Raw genomic sequence first — 19,935 nt, 5'->3', positions numbered from 1 at the left:
TTCCTTACTGCTGCAAGGCGTCATCTTTTTCCCATTACTTCCCTGCTACATCTCAGGTTCTGTTAGACTACCCTAAGAGGTACGAAAAAAAAAAAATGTATTCAGCTGGATTTTAAGGGATATTTTTTGCTGCTTGCTTCAGTTTAGAAACATCTGGAATACAACCCAATGATGAGAAATGACCTCAAATGAAGTGGCAAGCCCTGATAAACTGTGACAAGTTTAAGTGGATTCTAACGTTTTATTCAGGGTAGTGTTTGATTTTGTTTCTTTACTTGATTCCTGCCATGGTCTTTAAATTCCATGTGCTAGGCCGGTACTTAGTACCTTTGAAAAATCATGCTTTTTTTGTGAAGCTAGATAGACCTTACCGCTTTGACTGCTGGGTTATTGTTGGTGTGGTGGTTGTCGTAGGGGCGGGGGAGTTTGGGGGTGGTTTTTTTGTTTGTTTGTTTTTGTTTTGTTTTAATTTTTTTTTATTTCTTGGAATAGTCTTTTGAATATTTCAGTTTGGTACTTTCCTGATCTCTTGTTTGAAGAGCTCAGATATTAACATCTTTCATAAACAGAGCATCTTTATCTGACTGGATGGTATATGAGTGTTAATTAACTTGCTACAAAGGTTCAGATAACTGGGATGATCAAACCCAAGTTTTTAGTCCTTCTGAATGATAGATGTGTAACTAGAAGTTCCTTAGTAGAAGGAGCACGATCTTCCAAGAAGCAGGGGAGTTGAAGTTAAGTACCTGAATTTTTCTGTTATGCTTCAGTATGTGCTTTAGAAGCAAGACCAGACAGCCTGCTTGCCTGTATTCTGAGTACATCCAGTCTGTTGTGTTTTCCTCCACCTTTTCTTTTCAAGCACCCTTTAAAGCCTATTTTTCTCTCTAGTTTTGAAGAGTGCTTTTTTGAAAGTGGGCCTGTCAATGATAGTGAAACCTCAACCACATAAAATGCTTCCTAAGAAGCGGAACAACAAGATGACCGTGGGAAAGGTAAAATACTTGGAATAAAGTTGTAGAGAAAGGTTATGGGTATGTGAGAATGAGATGTAATAACCACACGAATATTCACCATCTTTCTTCTGTGGCTTTGCCAGTGGCAAAAACTGTCCTGTTCTGTAGATTTCACACCCATATTCCTCAAATCTCGTCCAATACTAGGTTTCTAGGTATTTCGGAGAGGAAAAAATGGTGTATTTAAACCCAGAGGGTCCCAGGCTCATTTTATCACAATAGTAAATAGTGTGTTCCTGGACTAATGATGCCTTATTGATCAGATCCTGCAGGTTTAGCATCAAAGAAATGTTCCTGTTGAGAAGCTGATGGACTGCTCTGAACCGTGGAAGACTGTTGAGTAGGGTCAGGTCTTCCTGCAGTGTGGATGGCTGCTGCAGAGGGGGTAGCAGCCCCCCTGGGTTGTCTGCTCTCTGAGATGGCCCCCTCTTTTCCATCACTTACTAGAATATAGCTCATAGCTCCCACAGAGCTTTATCTTCCATTCGTGGCAAAGTATCTCTGTATTTTATTGACATGGGTCTGCTGGGCCTTTGATTCCTGTTTAGCGTAGGGGTGAGTAGCACCGAATGCATAACAAAAGGGAAAAAAGCAACATGAAAGCCTTTTTATGTACACAAAGTGTACATCCAGCCCCCTGGCTTCTGTGCTCTGTTTTTATTTCTTGCGGAGATGGTAGAGTGTGTTTACAGCTCCTTAGACTCGGCTGTTCAGTCATGCAGTTTAACTCCAAAAATAACTCTCTTGGGGGATATTAATCCAACGCTGGATTATCTTTCTAAAATCGTTAATCAGACTTGGTCCCCGAGGGACCTTCCAGCTGAACTTGCCAGTTAGTTTCTGTTTGCTGGGGCGGCGGGAGCCGAGCGGAGGAAGCTGATGAGGTTTGACAAGAAGCGGTTACTTACGTAAGGTGCCGAGCGGAGGGACCCGTGTCCCTCTCCTCCTGCTGCGGGTCCTGGTGCGGCCGGCCGGGGCTCAGCTCAGCTCCCTGCCAGCACCCGTTAGGTCCTGCCGTATCCTGGCTGCGCTACCGCCTTTCCCTCCATTCGTATTGTTTTGCCTTGAAAAAATGCCATGGGAAAACCTGCCTGCGATGGGGGGAGCAGGGAGATCTGTGCCAGCTCCAGGTGATGCCTGTATATAATGCCTTTTGTCCAGGGAGGAGAAACACATGCTTTGTTTTATTAAATTCTCAAATGCACGCGGCATTCCTTCAGTCATTTTTTAATCATTAACTTCCTTATTCGAGCTGTTCGTGAAATGACCTGGCCTGCTGTTTGAACCTCTCTTCTGTAAAAGAAGAAATGAGCTGTTGTAGGCTGCTGTTTTCATATACGACTAGAACTGCTAGTCACATAACTCCTATTTGCCTTCATGTTTTTCCCTGTCTACAGAGTAAGAATACAGCTTATTTCTTGTGAGATGTGCTCTGATAGCTATCAGTTATTTAAAGTACTTTGAGATCCTTGTATGGAAAGTGCCAGGGAAAGGGAAATTGCAAAACAAGTTTTAAAAAAAAAAAAAAAAAAGAGTTATACTGAGAACTCATTTCATACATGAATAAAATCCTGTTTTCCACATGCAATGCATAGGTAGAAGGGGAAAATTCGGTATGTTTTACTGACATATGTGCTCAATTAATCCCTCAGAGCCAGGTAGGTAAATTGAGAGCTTCTGTGTCTGTGCTGATGCATTTTTGTATTGCAAAACATAGTCTGACTTCCAACTTGAGTGTTTATTACTCTTAGACCACTGGAAGCACTGCATAGCATGGTTGAAATGCAGAAATATACCATATGTGGTAATAACAATAACGTGCAGAATTTGTACTTTAATAGGCTAATTTGTCATAGTTCTGAAAACCCTATTGATGTAAGAAAGTGTACTCAAGTGGTAGAGATGTTTTGGTTGTGGCTTTTTTCCCTCAAATTATAAAATAGTGTGCTGCTTAGCATGGAAGTTGCTTAAACCTCCTCCAGGTTACAGCTGCATGCATGCATTAGGGAAAATAATGGAAAGTTACCTTCCTTTTCCTCAGACCCCTCCTCTGCTTCATACACTCGTGCCTGCACAGGCATCCTGTTGCCTTCAGATTCTGCCTTCAAAATAAATGTTGTAAAAATGAGTTGCAAAGTTGCTCTTACATGTCAGTGCTTCTGGGATCCCACTGGGAGAGAAAAAAGAATTGCACTTGAGAAAACTCCATAACTAGACCCTTTAGCGACGTCTATACCCTTTTCACTGCTTGACTGCTACTGGCATAACAAAAAGCAGTTGAAATCAGTTCTAGTTCTTCATTCACATCATGAGAATTGCTTACTAAATTGGAAGCATTTCACACCAGGGATTGTGCCTTCCTTATTTTACTGGGCAGTGTCTAAAACACTACATACCACTGGAATAAATAGTAAGTAATTTGTAGTTGTCAGCACTGTAGAGTGCAGAATTTTCTTTGCAATCATAATTTTGTGGTGACAGCTAAACATCTATTTTGGCCCTTAAAAAAAAAAAACAAACAAAAAAACCCAACAAAAACCCCCATTTGTTTCTGACATTACCATATTACCACAAAGGTAGAACAAAACTAGATTACCTTTTGGATCCTGCATTGGTTACATCAGATTATAAACTAGGGGGAAAAAAAAATCAGCACATTTGACTAGGATGCCCACTGAGAAACAGAAAGAAATTTGTAGTGATGATTTTATGTATGCTTTTCAGCATTCAGACCACACTGATGTCTCCGAGTTGGTCTTCTGCTGGTGGGAGAAGTCGAGCTACAGCCATTTGTATTAAAGATCTGTCGCTTTGCTTTGTGTTTTATGACCGTATAAGCATATGTATATTAATAATTATAATTACGTAGGAGATCTGTGCTAGCCTGCATTAAAACTAGTCACATTAAAATTGTCTTCTGAATGCTGTGGCAGACTTCTCTTGCACCTTGCTTTGGAATGCAAATGCTTATTTTCCATAGATGAATTTGATTAACTTACCGTCAACTTTCCTTGACTCTTCTTTCTTAAACTGTTTGCTTTCTTCCTGTGTGACTTGTTAAGACGGACCACAACTCACTAAAGCAAAATGAGGGTTAATGCCCACATTTGTATGTAAGAGTGAAAGTTTTCTGGAAATTTTATTGCTGCATCATGTCATTTTGCTTTCGTAGTAATGGTCAGTGGTCATGAATCAACATTTTTTTTTCTCCAGCATTCATTGTGAGCTGTGGAGTTAGCTAACCTCCTAGGGGAGGTACTGGGCTGCGAGTTACCTTCCCTTTGCCTCTCATGGTGAGAGGAGACAGTCCTCTCAGTTACTTCTGTCCATCATCCAAAAGAAAGTGTGCTTCCTGTGCATTAGGGGGATCTGTGGATTGGATAGGTCTCCCTTCTCTATATGTGTATATGTGACCTACAGATAATTTTTTTTTTTTTTCATTAAAACTGTAGAAGAAACATGATGGGGGAGGAATAAAACTGTTGAAAATAAGGATTTACTCAGCTGAAGCTATCTTCAGTCAAGTTTGTCTGGCAGGAACTGCTGCTGCTCTTTTTGTGTTGCAGCCAGTAAACTCAGGCTCTGGCTGAGGCCCCGGCCAGCTTCCAGCATCCCTCCTGCCAGGGATGCGGTGCCGTGCCAGGGCGCGCGGGGAGAAGCCTGTCGGTCAGGCACGGGGTCAGCCAGCTCTGCTTAAGCGCTGCAGGCGGTTTAATACCAAAATGTCACCAGGCTGAGACTGCTGAGGAAACACCGTCACTGTGAGTGTGGGAGCAAAAAGGCGCCAAGATCTCGGTTTCATTTGACTGTCGAGGTGGATTTAACAGCTCATTGCTGCAAAAAGTCTTGCTTCTCCTCCCCCCCCACCGCCACGTCATGCCACCTCTGGGAAGCTGTTTGACTTGAATGTGGTAAAAACTAGATGACAGAAAATACTTTTGTGCTGGTTAGTTGAGCTGGTGCGCTTCGCAGCAAGGGAAGCACTCGCGGGAGATGCAAATGGCAGGAGTGTGAGGTGTCAGGGGAGAAATGGTGGGAACTTTGCATCTGCTCAGGATCTCTGGGGGGAAAAGACAGCCAAAAGTGAGCGTCTGGCTATTCTTAATGACTAGCAAGCCAGTTCCATGCTTTAGTCATGTTTAATCCCAGTCCCTGTAACATCTACAAAAAGGAGACAATATCACTGTTTCTTAATCACGTTGTTTAGTCTTTCAAGGTGCTTCCTGCAATCCAGTCTTATTTATAGACCGTCCATTGTCTTATTTACTGCCTTGCACTTTGCTTTGTGGTGATGTGTGATCCTGTTGGTGTGAGAACTGCCATTGTTGGAGATAAACTGCTGGGGTGTTAAAGTTTGTAAATTGCTTTTATAGTATGTGTTGAGAACCCTATGTAGAATGTAACAGGGCTTGCAAACGCTGAGGACTGAGCCTTTTCAGAGTAGAGCAGAAGACACACCAGAAAAAAAGAAAGAAAAAGCTGCATACGTGAAGGCTGGATGAACTCCCACTTCTAAGCAGTATGAGATGAAGGTACAAAATTTCTTGATAAAGAGACTGTTTCATGATTTTGTTCAGGCTAATCCGAGTTCATGCTTCTACTGTGATTGGAGAAGGGTTGTTAGACTGGGTTAGTTGAATCAGCCACTGAAGTTGATCAGAGCCCTTTTTTCCTGTACCTCTTTGCGGCTTTCGGATGTCTGCTATATTCTGTCAGCTCATCTCTTGCCTTAGCTCTTTCAAAGGGTGTATGTGCAACCATGTGTCCATGCTTTCACCACTTCCTTCTCTTTTCTGCTAAGAAGAAGTAGGACTGCACCTCTGGGGATTTCTGCAGCTTCTCTCGTTTTGTTGTATGTGATGGCATTTTGTCGGCAGAGCGCGCGGGAAACGCCGTGGTCGGCAGGGAGGACTTGGGAAAGCAAGCAAGGAACCTCACAGTCTGCAGGAGGGTGCGCAGGTTGCTGTGTCATAGCATTGCTGAGCTTTGCTACTTCAGTGGCTGTCCTGCTACTACCGGGCTGGGAGAGAGGTGCGGAAGGTTTGTTTGCAAGCCCAGAGAGGCACTACACCTGCTTGAAAAATGTTTGTTGTTGTTTTGAGGTTACAAAGTTTGAGCCCAAAAGAGACACAATTTAAATTCTGCAAAACCCGAGGATTTGGTTCTTCCCCTTTCCTCTCCTTCCCCAAAATTCACAGCTTGCACTATTTGACATGAGATCCTATTGATGTCATAGTTCTGCAAGAATATGAATATTTTATGTAGCTGATTATATCATTGTGAATGTATACTACATCCTTGTGCATTCATGTGTCTGAGAGTTACCATAAAAAAGTATTTATATATGGGTATCTCTGGATCTCTTAGGTGAGGATATATATGTGCGTGTGTGTATGTATATGTGGAAACTGCTGTGTGTTCTGCCTTCCTCCTGACATCCTGGTTGCTATAGTGCAGTGATCTATTTGTGAACACCCAGAAGATCATTGCTTTAGTTAAAAGAAACAGTGTTTCCTGGCCATAACTTCCTGGGCAATCTCTTCTCCTGGAGCGCCAGCTTTAACCGATTCAGTCACATTCCCTGGGACTCCAGGAGTGACACTGTAACAGGAGCTTCCTCTAGTTTGTCACTTTTCCCCACCAGCATATTTAATAATATTTAAAAATAGTTTCTCTATTTAAATCTAATGCATGCCTATTATTCACTGTACATTTCAGTGCTTCAGCCATCTTTCTAACAGACTGTCGAGCTGTGCAGTGTGTTGTGGCGTTGTGTCCTGTGTTTGCTTCTGTAATATGTGCCATTCTTCTGCTCTTGCACATACATACACACATACGTTTTTATCCACCTGCCCAGCCAGGCAAAATGTAGGAGATGAAGCGGCAGTGCTGGAGTTCTGTCTGAACTGCTGTATTATTATATTTTTTATTTTTTTTCCCCTTCTCCCTGCAGGTGTGAATGAGAGAGACTCTCTGCAGTATTTAGTGTCCGGTTGTACTGGCTCCGAAGAACAGCAGCGTCGCAATGCCCCCTCCTGCTGATATAGTGAAGGTGGCGATCGAATGGCCAGGTGCCTTCCCCAAGTTAATGGAAATAGATCAAGTAAGTGCCTGTGTATGTGTGTTCGCCCGGCCCTGTGCATAAGTTTGTTCTTCTGTGTGTGTGTGTGTGTCTGCATCTATGTTTACTTAGATGCACACGTATGTTTCTGTGAGTGCATGTGTGGTAGAAGGTGGGTTGTTTTTTTTTAAAAGGGGTGTAACCCGCTTCCTGTCTTACTGCTTAATGTTTTTGATGTGTTTAGCTGTTGTTTTTTTAATTTGTTTTTTCCTTTTAAACAGCTGCTTAAATAAGGCATTTACTGCTTGTGTGACCCATTTAACACTTTTGTGCCTTAGTTTGTTCAACTGTAAAATTATGGAAATGCTGTTACCTCTGGGTGGAAAGTCTTCACATTTTCAGTCAGTGTTTTGCATTTGGAGTAGGATCATACTGAATGACTGCAGCAAGTGCAGATTTTGGAACTTAAGTAGTGGTGCACTGTGAGCAGGAGGATCTGTGCTGTTCCACACAGGAATCTCAGGGTTTGTCCTGTTTAGCTGGTTATTTCTAAGGCAGTGGCCCCACGAACTGATTGGAGGCAATGTACAGAAGCTAACAAATTCAAAATTATGATTTAAAGACTCCCTGTAGTAAGTTTGGGGAGGGGGCATTGGGCGAGAAACAAACCAAATCTAGTTATACAAGTGCTGTGTTTTACGTTCTAGACTTCTCTGAGATTTGTTTTTGTGGCACATGTATTAATATTAAAAGGAACCTCTTTAATATTTAACAGCTTACCCATAACATTTTGAAATCATACAGCATGTTACCTGTTTAGAATAATTAATTATTTCTGTAAATAGTGTTCAGAGTGAAGAAAAGCATTTCATAATGTGCTTTAGACCCTAGTGTATCTGGGGACCAAGTAGTTTATAAAGTTCTATCAGAGAGGAGAAAATTTGAATTCATGCTGCAAATGTTTTACTGAAATGGGATCCTAATTTCTTCATGCAGTGCAATCAGTTTCACTTCTAGTTAACCCTTTTGTGGCATATGCTTGGGAAATTTCTGTATGAACTTTGGAGAAACATGGTACTAGAGGGTGGCTGGAATAACAGCAGTATGATTTTTGGCACTCTGAAAGCCCCTTTAGAGGAAAGGGGAGTTCCGAAGCAGTTAACACTTTGTGGTTTGATTTCCAGACCTGTCAAGCTTCTGCATTTTCATTTGCTGAATTTTTTTTTTGTAAGTATATATCTACAGATACAAATCTCTTGCCTTCTGGAGTGAAGAATGTTTTACTTTTTTCTTCTTATATAACAAATGATAGACACCGTGCACACTGTGTTCAAAGAAAGATGCATGTTAGTCATGATGAACAACAGCTTATTGCTACCAAGTACAGTGGGGACAAAAATGAACAAATATTATGCAGTCTCCTTCCAAGCAGCAGTAAAATAATACCGAAATGATTGGTTTTAATTTACAAAATGGCTTAAAGTGAGTTTCAAAAAACCCTCATACCTTATCTGTATTAGTTTACTGTCCTAGAACCTTGTTTTTACCTTTATTATATAAGATTTAGAGGGGACAAGAAAGATCAGTGCTGAGTTACGTCTGGTACAACTCTTCCAACCCAGTCTGCCAAGTTGTCTGCAAGCTTCCTCATAACACTTCGTGGGGAGGAGGAGGAAGAAGAGGGGAAAATAAGGTTGAAAGGGAGAAGGCTAACAGCAGCCTGCTCCTGATGCAGGGGCAAATGGGGGAATGAAGTTTGAGGGTCTCATCCCTCACCTTTCTGGCATGGAAAATACAGGTGTGGTGACAAGAAATGAAGATGGGAAAGAAACATCCCTTCCTAATACCCATACACATTTACCTTTTTCAGGGATGGGAGCAATGTGGGAATGAGCCCTGAAAACATACAGGGCGATACATGCTTCTAAACACACAGCTCTGCCTTTGGTTCACTTAATGCTAACTTTTTCCCAATCTGTTTCCTTTAAAACATCTATTTACATGGAGAGCTGTAGTGGAGGAGATGATTCATACCTCAGATGGCTAGCTGTTGGAGATATTAAAGGCAAGGAGGGAAAAGGAAGGCAGAAAAGAGAAATGAGTTGCCCATTGACCAGACATTGCAGCCAGTGCCTGTCTCCCAGGTGGGATCTGCTCAGTCAAGCACCATTTGACATGTATTCAAAAAATCCTAAAGACTCTGCCTTACCAGTTTCCTCCCTCTCTTGATACCTTACCAGTAAGAAAAACTATGTAAAAGAACAGCGCTGTATTATTACTTTAAAAAGAACAACAAAAAAACCTCACTGTAGTATGATGCAAGTTCTTTATTTTTCGGGTACTGAGGCTATTCCAGATATTGAAGTAAAAATACCATATAAGAGATCAGAGGAAAATCTGGATATTATTTTTTAGGTTGCTTGTTGTATACATTTGGTAGCATTTATTTATATTCACTTGCACAGTATCCCAATTCACTGGCTGTGTATATGCATATTTTGCTTAATGATGAAGAGAATAATGTCATTGTGAAACCACAGTGTTTGACAGTGGTACACTGGAAGGTGTTGGGCCTGAAAAGAGCTCATGAGTATTTTTTCCACCACATGTTATTAAACTTTACATGAGAAAACCTCCCCTTCAGGCACATGACTTCTGACAGCCTGGACTTCATGTGCCACAGAGCTTTTTTCTAGTTGATGCTTCCCACTGTGTTTCTGTGAGTTTGTCACCTGCGTTCATCAATGACGGTCTTAACTTCAGTCATACAAAATTAGTCTCACTGAGTTAGAGAGACTGTTTTCCTGCACTATTAATATATAATTAAGTGCTTTTCAGAACCAGCCTCTGTGGCTAACCTTTCTTCTCATTCATTTAAATGTACTATTTGATGGTAGGGTTTTACTGCTTGTTTCCTGGAAAGTTGCTTTAAACAAGGAGGGCAAAACTGCATATTATTTACTGCCCTCTCTCTTACCAGGTGGGGACTAATTAAGATGCAGTAAACCTAGCAACTGGTTGTTGACTGTATGCATTAAAGCTGATTTTAAAGCATGTGCAAGCTAATGTACTTTTCTGCTTTCTCCTTGGGAGATGGACTTTACTGAATTCCATTACTCTCTTCCAGAATACTTGATTTTTTTTTTTTTTTCATTTCAGTTTCCCCCAATTTCCATCACTTTCCTCAATTATAAATTTGAAAAATAACATCTAGACTCTTCCCTCCTCCAGGATAAATCCCTACTACTGGCAATATTAGTATCTTGATCAAAATTAATTTTTAAAGAAAATACTTGATTATGATTAGAGCTGGATATAGGGATGATCTTCCACTTTTAAGCCTTCCTGTCATGTAAGGGGAGGAATGGAAATGAGTTGGTGTCTGAATTTGCATTGGGATCTTTTTGTGGACTTTTTAGTGGTGCAGTCTGGGGAAGAAATGAATGGTAGATGATGACTGCCTGTTCTCTTCTCCCGATCTTCTGGCTGATTATTCTGGAAGATGCTAAGCATAGGGCCGTATGGGCTCGCTACAGGTGAACCAGGATGCTGGCTACTCTCTCTCTTTATTTGTCCCAGAAATAGCCATTTCATAAGAGGCTGTTATTTCTTGTGTTCGGATGGAAATTTGTATGCTATAATTGGTGCCCATTATGTATAACTCATTCTCAACTGCTAAGATTTTTTTTTTACAGAGCAAATTATTTTAGGTAAGCCGGTGCTGGTTTTAGGTAACCTGGATACTTTGTTCTGTGGATTTACAGCTTCACTGTTCGTGCTGCAGGGGAAGCAGCTTCCAGAAGAGGCACAGGATGGGTATTTGGGAACAATAGCTATTTTGGCTTATCCCATTCAAATCCACTCTTGTGTGTTAACACAACTTGTACTAAAACCAGATTTCTCTATACTCAGGGATGAACTTCTTCACTGTTGGAGGTGAACATTGTTCCTACAGAAAGGAATGATTTGTAATTAAACTTGGCTGTACAGTCTCTTCTTCCAGGTTTACTTTTATCTATGAGATCATTAAATATAGATTAAATTAGCAGATGTAAATCTTAACATTAGCCGGAAAAAAAAGGGAAAAACCCAAACAAGCAGTGTTTTCTTTTCAAAGCACAGATCTGGTAGAGTGAACAAAATTTACAGGAGCACTGTCAAATGACAATTTCATGTTAATACAATGCAGTGCAGCACATGGGAGGAACCATGGGCTGCTTTACATTAATGCTTTCTCTAAGGTTTAGATTTAGTTAGCAAACTTATCTTTTAAGAGTGTCTTTCAAGTTGTCTCTTCTCTTCTGCCAGCGTATGCTATAAATGTAATTTTAATTTTTAATTTTTTTTCTTCAGAGAAGTCATTGTACTTCACTGCATATTAAAAGGAAACCAGTAAGATTTTTTTTTTGAAGGGAACATTCAAATCGTTTTGGGTTTCAGACCTAAAATCTGGACCCTTGGGGTTTTTTAATTGATTTAGTCCAGTGTTCCTCAAACTGTGGGGAGAAATGTAGTTCAAAAGGGATTGTGAAATGCTTAATTAGAGAAAAGAAAGTGGCACATCGGTTCTGCCATGTGTGTGGACTAAGAATAGCTGTAGTTTCTGCAAGCGCTGTCACTAGTAATAGCAGTATACGGATACAATCCTAGCATCACAAGTCTAAATGTATGCCATATTAGTGAGCACCAGCAGCGTTCAAGTGGTGAAGAAGAAAGGGATACTGATGTCTGTCTGCACCAGAGGCTGTATCGTGAAGTGTCAGTCCCTGTGCTTAGTTCTGGCTCCAGACTTAGTCTCTCAAAATCGAGGTTTAGTGCTGAGGGGATGAAGGAGAAGTGCTCTTACCTCCTTCCCACAAACCTGCAAAATTATACGAACTCGTATCCAAAAAATGTAATAGCGTTGCAGTGGCTGGAGCTACTGATGCATTTTCGTATGAATATTGTGAAGATTTCCAATGTTATTGCGCGTCGTGAGTTTAAAGTAGCTAAGGGAAATGTCAGTGTCTTTAAGAGCTGACAGGATCTCAGTTTCTTGAAGACAGAGGACTAGGAAGCAGCTTGTGGGGAGGAAAAAAAAAATAATCTTACACTGACTTATAGAAGTGTTCCCTGCCTGCATCTGCTAGCGGCAGGTCCTTTCTGTCAGGTCAGAGAAGGGAGTTAGTGCTTGAGGCTGGCCACTGCAGCTGTATCTCAGCCATTCTGAAGGAGGACCTTGGTTATGGCTGATAGAAAACTTACTTGAAGGCAGATGAGCCAAAAGGTGGCTGCATCTTCAAAAAGATTGAATAACACTCTGCTAGCTTAAGACAGGTTGCTAAAGGTAGGGCTTGCTTAAAATCAACTTTTAGGTGATAAACAGATGCTAACAATAATTTAATGAGTTTTATTGCTCGTTGTTGTACCTGTCAGTATTTCAGCTTCACAAAACCAAAAATGAAATTGTTCATAAAGCAGATACTAACCAGCATATAAACATAGTGAAAATATTTAACACTTCTATAATCTTTTCAGTTTTGTTACCATCGGGGGGTTATTAATAGAACTGGTAAGGAAATCATATCCACTAACTTAATGTGCCGTTTTCTTTGTTGGACTAATGAAAGGTCTCATTATTTATTTTTTTGGGGGAGGAAGCTATTCAGTAACAAGATTAACCTTGGAAACAATAATGTTGATGTTTTAATGCATTGAATAGAATTCAGTGCACTAACACATGCATATACATAGACAGTGCTTTGTTAACATAATGAACCAATCATTGTTAATTGCAATGAGTGTCAAAAATATGATTTCTTATAGGACTGGGATTGGAGTAGTCATCATTAGAGCTCTGGTTCTTTGCCATGGTGGCAGCCAGTCATTCTGGATAAAAGGACAATGTTGTTATCACATGTTACATTTTATTAGTCTGGCTTGTCCAAATCCACATTCCCACAGGTTGGTTGGAATCTTTCAAGGCTGCGAAGTGATGTCTCTTGGTGTGTGGCTGGGACTTACTGAAAAATACATAGAAACTTCGTCTTACGCGGTTGAATACAGAGACACCAGCAAAGCTTAATAGATTGAAGAGGCAATACCTATGGAGAAGGGTTAGAAATTGTAAAAGAAACGGGGGGGGAGAAATAGAAATATTTAATGAGTTACAGTTTAATGGATGCTATTTATGCTTTCTACTTGGTGCTGTCTTCTATGATAGGAAACATTAGTTAAATGCAGTAGACAGTTAAATATTCTTTTATAGAAGTGTAAATAGAGCCAGGAGGTACTTGTCCTACAAGAAATAGTGTCCCAGTGTTTCTGATCTCCAGCATAAGAGATGAAGCACTTTATTAATTCTGTCCTTGGTTGGTTGTTGGGTGTTTATTTGGAGTTTGTTTTTTCTGGCTCTGGTTTTCATAGCCCCATACTGCTAGCCAGAACCTCCGTACTGGAGCCTGAATCTTGCTGCCTGCAGCTGATGGCATTTTCATGATGAAGGCTGAATGTGACTGTAATATTGTTGCATCTGCACAATTTTTAAAGAAACAGCAGGAGTCTCATCTCTTAAAAGTTAATTCTGCTATATTTAAAGGAAATGTGTAATGGTGAGATTCCTGGAGTTACACACCACCACTGAATTAATTACAAGGTACTTCATTCACATTCTGGCCAGCTCGAGTATCCAGGCGCACTTTATGATTCAATTATCTTCTCCTTATAGAACGCCAAGATTGTAGTACAAAAGAAAGCAAAACTAAAAATCCCACAGTATGAATTTTTTGTGCCTTCATGTAGAGACTTTCCTACCTGGGTAGGCCAGCAATGTGTCAGTCATGAGCTCTGGGTTTGGGGTTTCTTCATTCAGTTTTCAAGGGTATGGTCACCTAATAAAGTGGTTGTGCGAAGAGCCGCATCTTAAAGCTCTGCTTTGTAACTCTTTAGATCCTCTGAGAACTGTATTTTTAAATATGTGGTGCAAGTATGTTGCAGGCAAACATGCTGTAATCCATAACTGTAGGTCCCTAGGTGTTTTGTAACCCTTCAGTACTCTTGACCGGGAGTTTTTGGTGTCCCTTTTTGCAAAGTACTTGAGAAAACAGGGAATGTTATGGCTTGTTAGGACAGCAGATGTGGAGTAAGAAGTTACTGTAAAATTCTGGTTGGTTTTTTTTTTATTGTTCTGTTTTAATGTTATGGTTTCGCTGCTTCCTTGTTGTACAGTCACTTTGTCATCCTAAACTTATGATCTGTGGGGCAATGTTTAGATCTGGTGAAATGCAGACTTAGGAATGAGGATGTCTTTGGGGGTGGGAAGGGAGTAACTGAAGAAGCTGCAGCTGAGAATGAAGGTGTAGAGAACATGAACAACCAGATTTCCCCAAGTCTTGTGTGCTCTGCAGAACCCCTACTGCTATATTTATACCGAAGTGTTTCTACTGACATGTTAAAACTGCCACTTGAAGGGCTGTGAACTGAGCCAACACAAGCTCTCTTCCATCAGCGAGCTGTGCTTTGTTGAAGGGTTTTGCCTGTCAGCTCTGGGGTGTGAATGTTTCCTGCCTTGGGTTGTGCTGCTGCACCGACAGAACCATGTGGTGTTGACCTGGCCTTGGCTGGTTTTTATAGTCTCTGTTACTGCAGTGCTGGGGTGTCCCAGTTTTTCAGATATTCACACCCTCCAGTGCTCCCCTGAGTTAGGGAAATCTTCCTTTACAGATGCCCGACACCTAATTAACGAGTCTGGTCTTAATAATATTCCATTGTAGTAAATGCAAAGAGTTGATTCCCAAAGTGGTTCAGAGCAGGTTGAGAAGGCTGAAGCCCAAAGCTCTCCTGCACCTTCCCCTTACGGGAGAAGACCTTGCCTCTTACATCATGAGAAACCAGTGGCAAAGTAGTGAGTCGAGGACCTGGCATCTGGTGTTTGCCACCTGACAGTCCTGCTTCTGTTTCTGTAGCCCCTGATGTATGACAGTAACAGATGAAGCCTCCGCTGATTGTGAAAAGAGGTGTTTTTCTGGTTTTTAATAGCCATAAAAATGACTTTTGCACTATAAGATTTGTCAGTAGAATGGTAGCATTAATTATAGACAGAATGGTGTATTTGCTGGCTTGAGATTCTGTTTTTTGACAGATGCACAGATCAGCAACAGAAGTTTCTGTTTTTTTTTTTTAATGCAGAGTGTTTTCCACTAACAGATGTGCTGCATCTGCTGTTTTTCTGTGATAGGCTTAACGACAGCAAGGGTTAAGGGTTTTCTTGTTAATTTTGTGATTAAAAGGTATCGGCCAGGGAAAGTGATATCCCAAGCACTGTCCAGAAAAAAAAAAGAAAAATCATTGAATCTCTGCTAGTTATTTGAAAAGGAAAGATATTCAGCCTTGGCCTAAAAGAAACCCATCTACAATTGCCTCGTATATCACAATCAAAGTATATCTGAACTGCACGTACAACACAGGTTTCTACCCAGATTCAGGCTTCTGTCCTCTTTACAGTTCATACGTGCACGTACACATGCACACACTGTTTGATTTGGAAGTGCTTTAAACCCAGGTTAGTGTACTGGTGGCTTGAACTCGACCTAGGGCTTGGTCAGCACTGGTATATTGAACGTTCTTAACTTTCTTTTGATCATCCCATGATTTCCCTGGAACAAAACAGTGGCCTGGACTCCCCAGCCTATTCTTGCTTGACTGTGCTTAGTTGTTCCTGGTGACTGGTTACATCCGTGGGGAACCCAAGGTGTAAGCATGAAAGGATGAAACTGATGAGAGGTGACATGAGAGATATGCAGGTGAGCACAGAAGTGGTGACTGGGTATTACTGCATGGTGGATGTCACTAGGGCTAGACTTAGCTAGCACCTCAGGCACCTGTACTAACCAGTGAATGCATGTAAAGCTTTACCCGGTGTGTAAATTCATGTTGGCTCTAGTGCTGCCTGTGCTTGATGTCAATGGCAGGATTCTCCCCATGTGTGCAGATTGATAAGTCACGAGACCATAATGCCCCATTATCGTTTCCCACTGGATTTCAGATATCAATTTAATACCTACCCTGGGAAAATACTTTTATACTAACTGATGTGTTCAGTGCAGATGGCTGTGATACATTAGCTGAAGGGGTTATCTCCTATAGGGACTGTAAGATTTACTTTGAACTGTGTTATTTCATGCATTAAAGCTACAGTTTCATCTTCTTAGAGCTTTAAATGAGCATCTCAGCATGTGTAAAAACACACTTCATTCTTGCTAGTGTAGGGGAGGACATAGAGGCAAAAAACCAAAACTAAAATGCACTAGCACAAAAATACTCATTTCAGTGAAGAAAAAACTGACATGTTTTTCGACTGTCTGATTGTAATGAATTCTTTGAAGTACATTGACTACTAAGGTGAATTTGACTTTTCAGAACTGTAAATGCAGCAAAGATATTATGTAAATTGCCATAAACATAATTTTATGAAGATTAAAATGACAAAAACATCAAGTCCATTCTCTTTGACATCAGGCAAATATTTACAGCCAGGCAAAAAAATAAAAATGTCTTTGGCCTGCTGAGTGGATTTAATCTGCAGAGAATGGAAATAAGCTTTTACCTCATCTTGCATGGCTCCAAAAGAAAAAAAATATAATAGCTCACTTCTGTTTGTCTTCTAGTACTGCTGCATTCCTATACATAAACAGTCATGTCCCGACACTGTTACCGAAAAATAAATATGTCTCTTACATCCTTCAGTACCAGGACTGCCAGGGGATTCTGGACACCACTGCGAGCTGGCTGGGAAGGGGCCGCGGGAGCTGGTCGCTCGCCTGGCTGTCACTTCCAGAGCAAATAAAGGTTTTGTTGGCGCAGAGGCCCGGCCGTGCGCAGGCGAGGCGGCAGGAGTGCTGCCGCTGCCCGCTCAGCGTGCCGCCTGCCCGGCGTGCTGCCGCCAGAGCCTTCCCGTAGCCCATGCTTACCGGACCCCACCTGAGTGGCTGCACAGAGGGAGCTGCGGCAGCCCTAGCCTGCTTTCGGCCACATCCCGCTTACAGCTGTGAACGGGGTGCTGGTGACAATTTATCTGCTTGGTAGGGAGGGGGAAAGAATTTTGCCTGGAGACTTGCATGTAGAGGGAGAGCAGCACAAGAGATGATTAGGAGCAGCAGCGTATTAGGATTGCAGTGGTATTTATTTTTACACTTATTAATTTCTAAAGTGCTATCAAATTACTAATTGCAAACTCTGTATCCCAGAAGAGTTCGGCTTTTTTTTCATCCTGTTGCTGTTAACTGAGATGTACGTAGTTACATCAGTGCTGTAGCGGTAGTGCTGCAGGAGGACAAAGCTGTGCTGTGAAAGGCTGTCTGTATTAATAATTTTTATTTTTGAAGATCTATTTTGTTTTTCTTTCTTAACTGTCCCTTACAGGTTCTAGCTGATGTGGGTTTTTGTCTTGTTTTGTCCAAGTTTTTAATTTTAAATAATGTCATGTAATAATGCAAAGGTGGTATAGAATAGGAAAAGGGAGAGGGAGATGAGTGGGATTGAGAAGGGACATAAAAGCTGATGGTGTAGAGAACTTGGAAGTCCAGAATAATGATTTGGAAAGTAATTGTATACAACCTTCCCAGTGCTTAATATTGCCAGGTTGGGTTGTTAAAGTGTCTTTTTGTCATGGCTTCCAATGAGAAGCTATAGTTTTTATGAGAAATAATGGGGAGGAAAGGCAGTTACTCTTTTTGTTCTCCGTTGTATTCAATCTGTTAGCTGATATCAAATAACTTTGTAAAAGGCATTAATATCCCAGATACCACTGTTGTCAAAATAGAGAAATAAAGGAGTGGGACCCGCAGTAGCATCCTGAGGAGAGAAGGGGAGGCAGCGTGCAGAGCTGTCCTCTCTGCTTGGCAGCAGCTCACCCACAGGCTGGCACATGTGTGCTGGATGGCAAACTGGCGTTATCCCACTCCAGACAAACCTGGCTCCTCTCTCTTCCCTCTATCCCTCCTGAAAAATGGGGGTTTATTTTTTTGGGAAGGATAAAGGGGAGAGAGCAGTTGGAAGCAGGGATTGCTTTCACAGGATTGCAGAAGCAATCCTCTGGGAGGAGGACAGCAGATTACAGCAGCCGCACATAAATGACAGTAATCCAGACTGAGGAACTGATCAGGCTAAAAAATTGTGGGGGAGAAAACACACTTTTTCTTTCTTGTGTGGTCTGCCTGATCCCCTTCACAGCCTGGCTACGGCTTTTGCTGAGCCAGCACAGTGGAGAAAAGCTGCTGTGGAGAGGGGACGTTGGCTGCTGCAGAAGGGAGCAGTGTCACAGTTCTGGCCTTTTCTCCCATGTGCCAGTGTTTGCTTGTCATTCAGGCGCGTAGCAAGTCAGATGAGGCAATCCAGATGAAAACTATTTCTTTCCTTATTACTGGGCCAATTTTTAGTTTGAGCAAGTTCCCTGATGTGGCTCGTCTGGGTGTTCATGTGAAAATAGTAATGGCAGTGAAAGAGGAAGGATGGAAACCAAGAACTGAGAGGGTATGGCACGGGGGGACAGGATCCTTTCAGCAGATGCTTTCATTCATGTTTGATTAAAATGATCTTGTGTTGCATTTTTCTCTGTTTATAAACTGGCTTAGTTGACTTGGCTGTTGAAATAACAAACCCTTCCCTGAATCTGAGGGATTCCGGTCTCTGGTTTTCTGTCTATGCAGTGATGCAGTTCAGAAAACAAATCCAAGAGAAAGCTAATTCTCCCTCCCCATCATGTACCCTGCTACTGAGTTAATTCTTAGCCTAATCCGTTTTCCATAAACACTAAAAGGATGCTACTTCTTCTGGCAACAGTCTTGGTTTATGAGTTGCTGTATGGTGGGTTTTTTGGTTTTTGTTTTGTTTGCTTTGTAAGAATTGAGTGAACTGTGATTATTGGGAGTAAGTAGAGAGTAGCAGACTCCTGTGCTGTTTAGGTCATTTGGGGAATTTTCAGAAAGCAACAGATCTGTGTGACATTGGTCACCCAGTATTGGAGGACAAAAGGTTCAGTAGTCACCCAAAAGTGAAATTTGTTTCTTCTTGCCATGCAACTTTGTCTATGTTTTGGGTATAAAGACGCATTTTCTTTTAGCCAGCAATCTTCTGAAAGCACTTGCGTGTGCACCCTGTGTTTATAACAATGTTCAGAGCATTGCAACATCACCAGACTAGACTGTTCCTTCTATTTTGGGACCCAAAGCAACAGGGTTGTTTTTAGTCTGTCCAAATGCTCGTGCTTGCAGATGTAGAGAATAAAATAGAACTGATACATCCGGGATCTTAACACCTTCCAGCTGGTGTTTTATCAGAGGGGAACCTGGATATGTGTACTTAGGAGAGAAGATTACTGTCATCATATGACCGTATCTGAAAGGGACAAAAGAAAGTTTGAAAATATTGAATGTCATCTTGCTTCAGATGTCATTCCTGGAAAATGCTCATGTTGATATCTAAATCCTCTGTTTCTGTTGGGTAATGAGATGCAGTGTACACAAAAGGCCCTTTGATTTCTCAGTTGAGAAGCTGAGTTGATGCCGTATGGGTTAATGTTGACAAAAAGGACTGATAATGTCATCGTGCGTATGTGTAGAATCACTGTCTTTATAAATTGTCAGACCAAAACAGCAGAAAATATTTGGGTCCTATCAAGCTTGATATTAAACAAAAAATGAAATACTACTAACTTGGTTTGTTCTTTGCAGATACTGGTATTCGAATCACATTTTAAGAACTCAAGACTTTTCAAATTCAGTGATTTTTTTTTTTTTCTTTCTTTTTTTCTTAACCAGAAAAAACCACTGTCCTCAATTATAAAAGAAGTCTGTGATGGGTAAGTTCATATAGTACATATTA

At 41.2% G+C, this 19,935-nt stretch overlaps 1 protein-coding gene across 7 annotated transcripts in view; it reads left to right on the top strand.

Moving 5' to 3' along the window:
* The window catches only part of ELMO1 (engulfment and cell motility 1), a 310,115-nt gene that overhangs the window by 42,785 nt on the left and 247,395 nt on the right, over positions 1 to 19,935 (top strand). For 5 of the 7 annotated variants that reach the window (XM_054817203.1, XM_054817196.1, XM_054817197.1 and 2 more), the window contains 2 exons: positions 6,970 to 7,119; positions 19,872 to 19,912. In XM_054817203.1, coding sequence (XP_054673178.1) covers positions 7,042 to 7,119; positions 19,872 to 19,912 — 119 coding nt within the window. In that variant the 5' untranslated portion in view covers positions 6,970 to 7,041. Of the gene's footprint in view, positions 1 to 5,106; positions 5,549 to 5,915; positions 6,048 to 6,969; positions 7,120 to 19,871; positions 19,913 to 19,935 lie in introns of those variants that run through there. The other 2 variants (XM_054817200.1, XM_054817201.1) reach the window with 2 other exon arrangements.

The sequence above is a fragment of the Grus americana genome, chromosome 2 (assembly GCF_028858705.1).
Source record: "Grus americana isolate bGruAme1 chromosome 2, bGruAme1.mat, whole genome shotgun sequence".
Classification (NCBI taxonomy): Eukaryota; Metazoa; Chordata; class Aves; order Gruiformes; family Gruidae; genus Grus; species Grus americana.
This window is presented reverse-complemented; position numbering and strand designations above follow the sequence as displayed.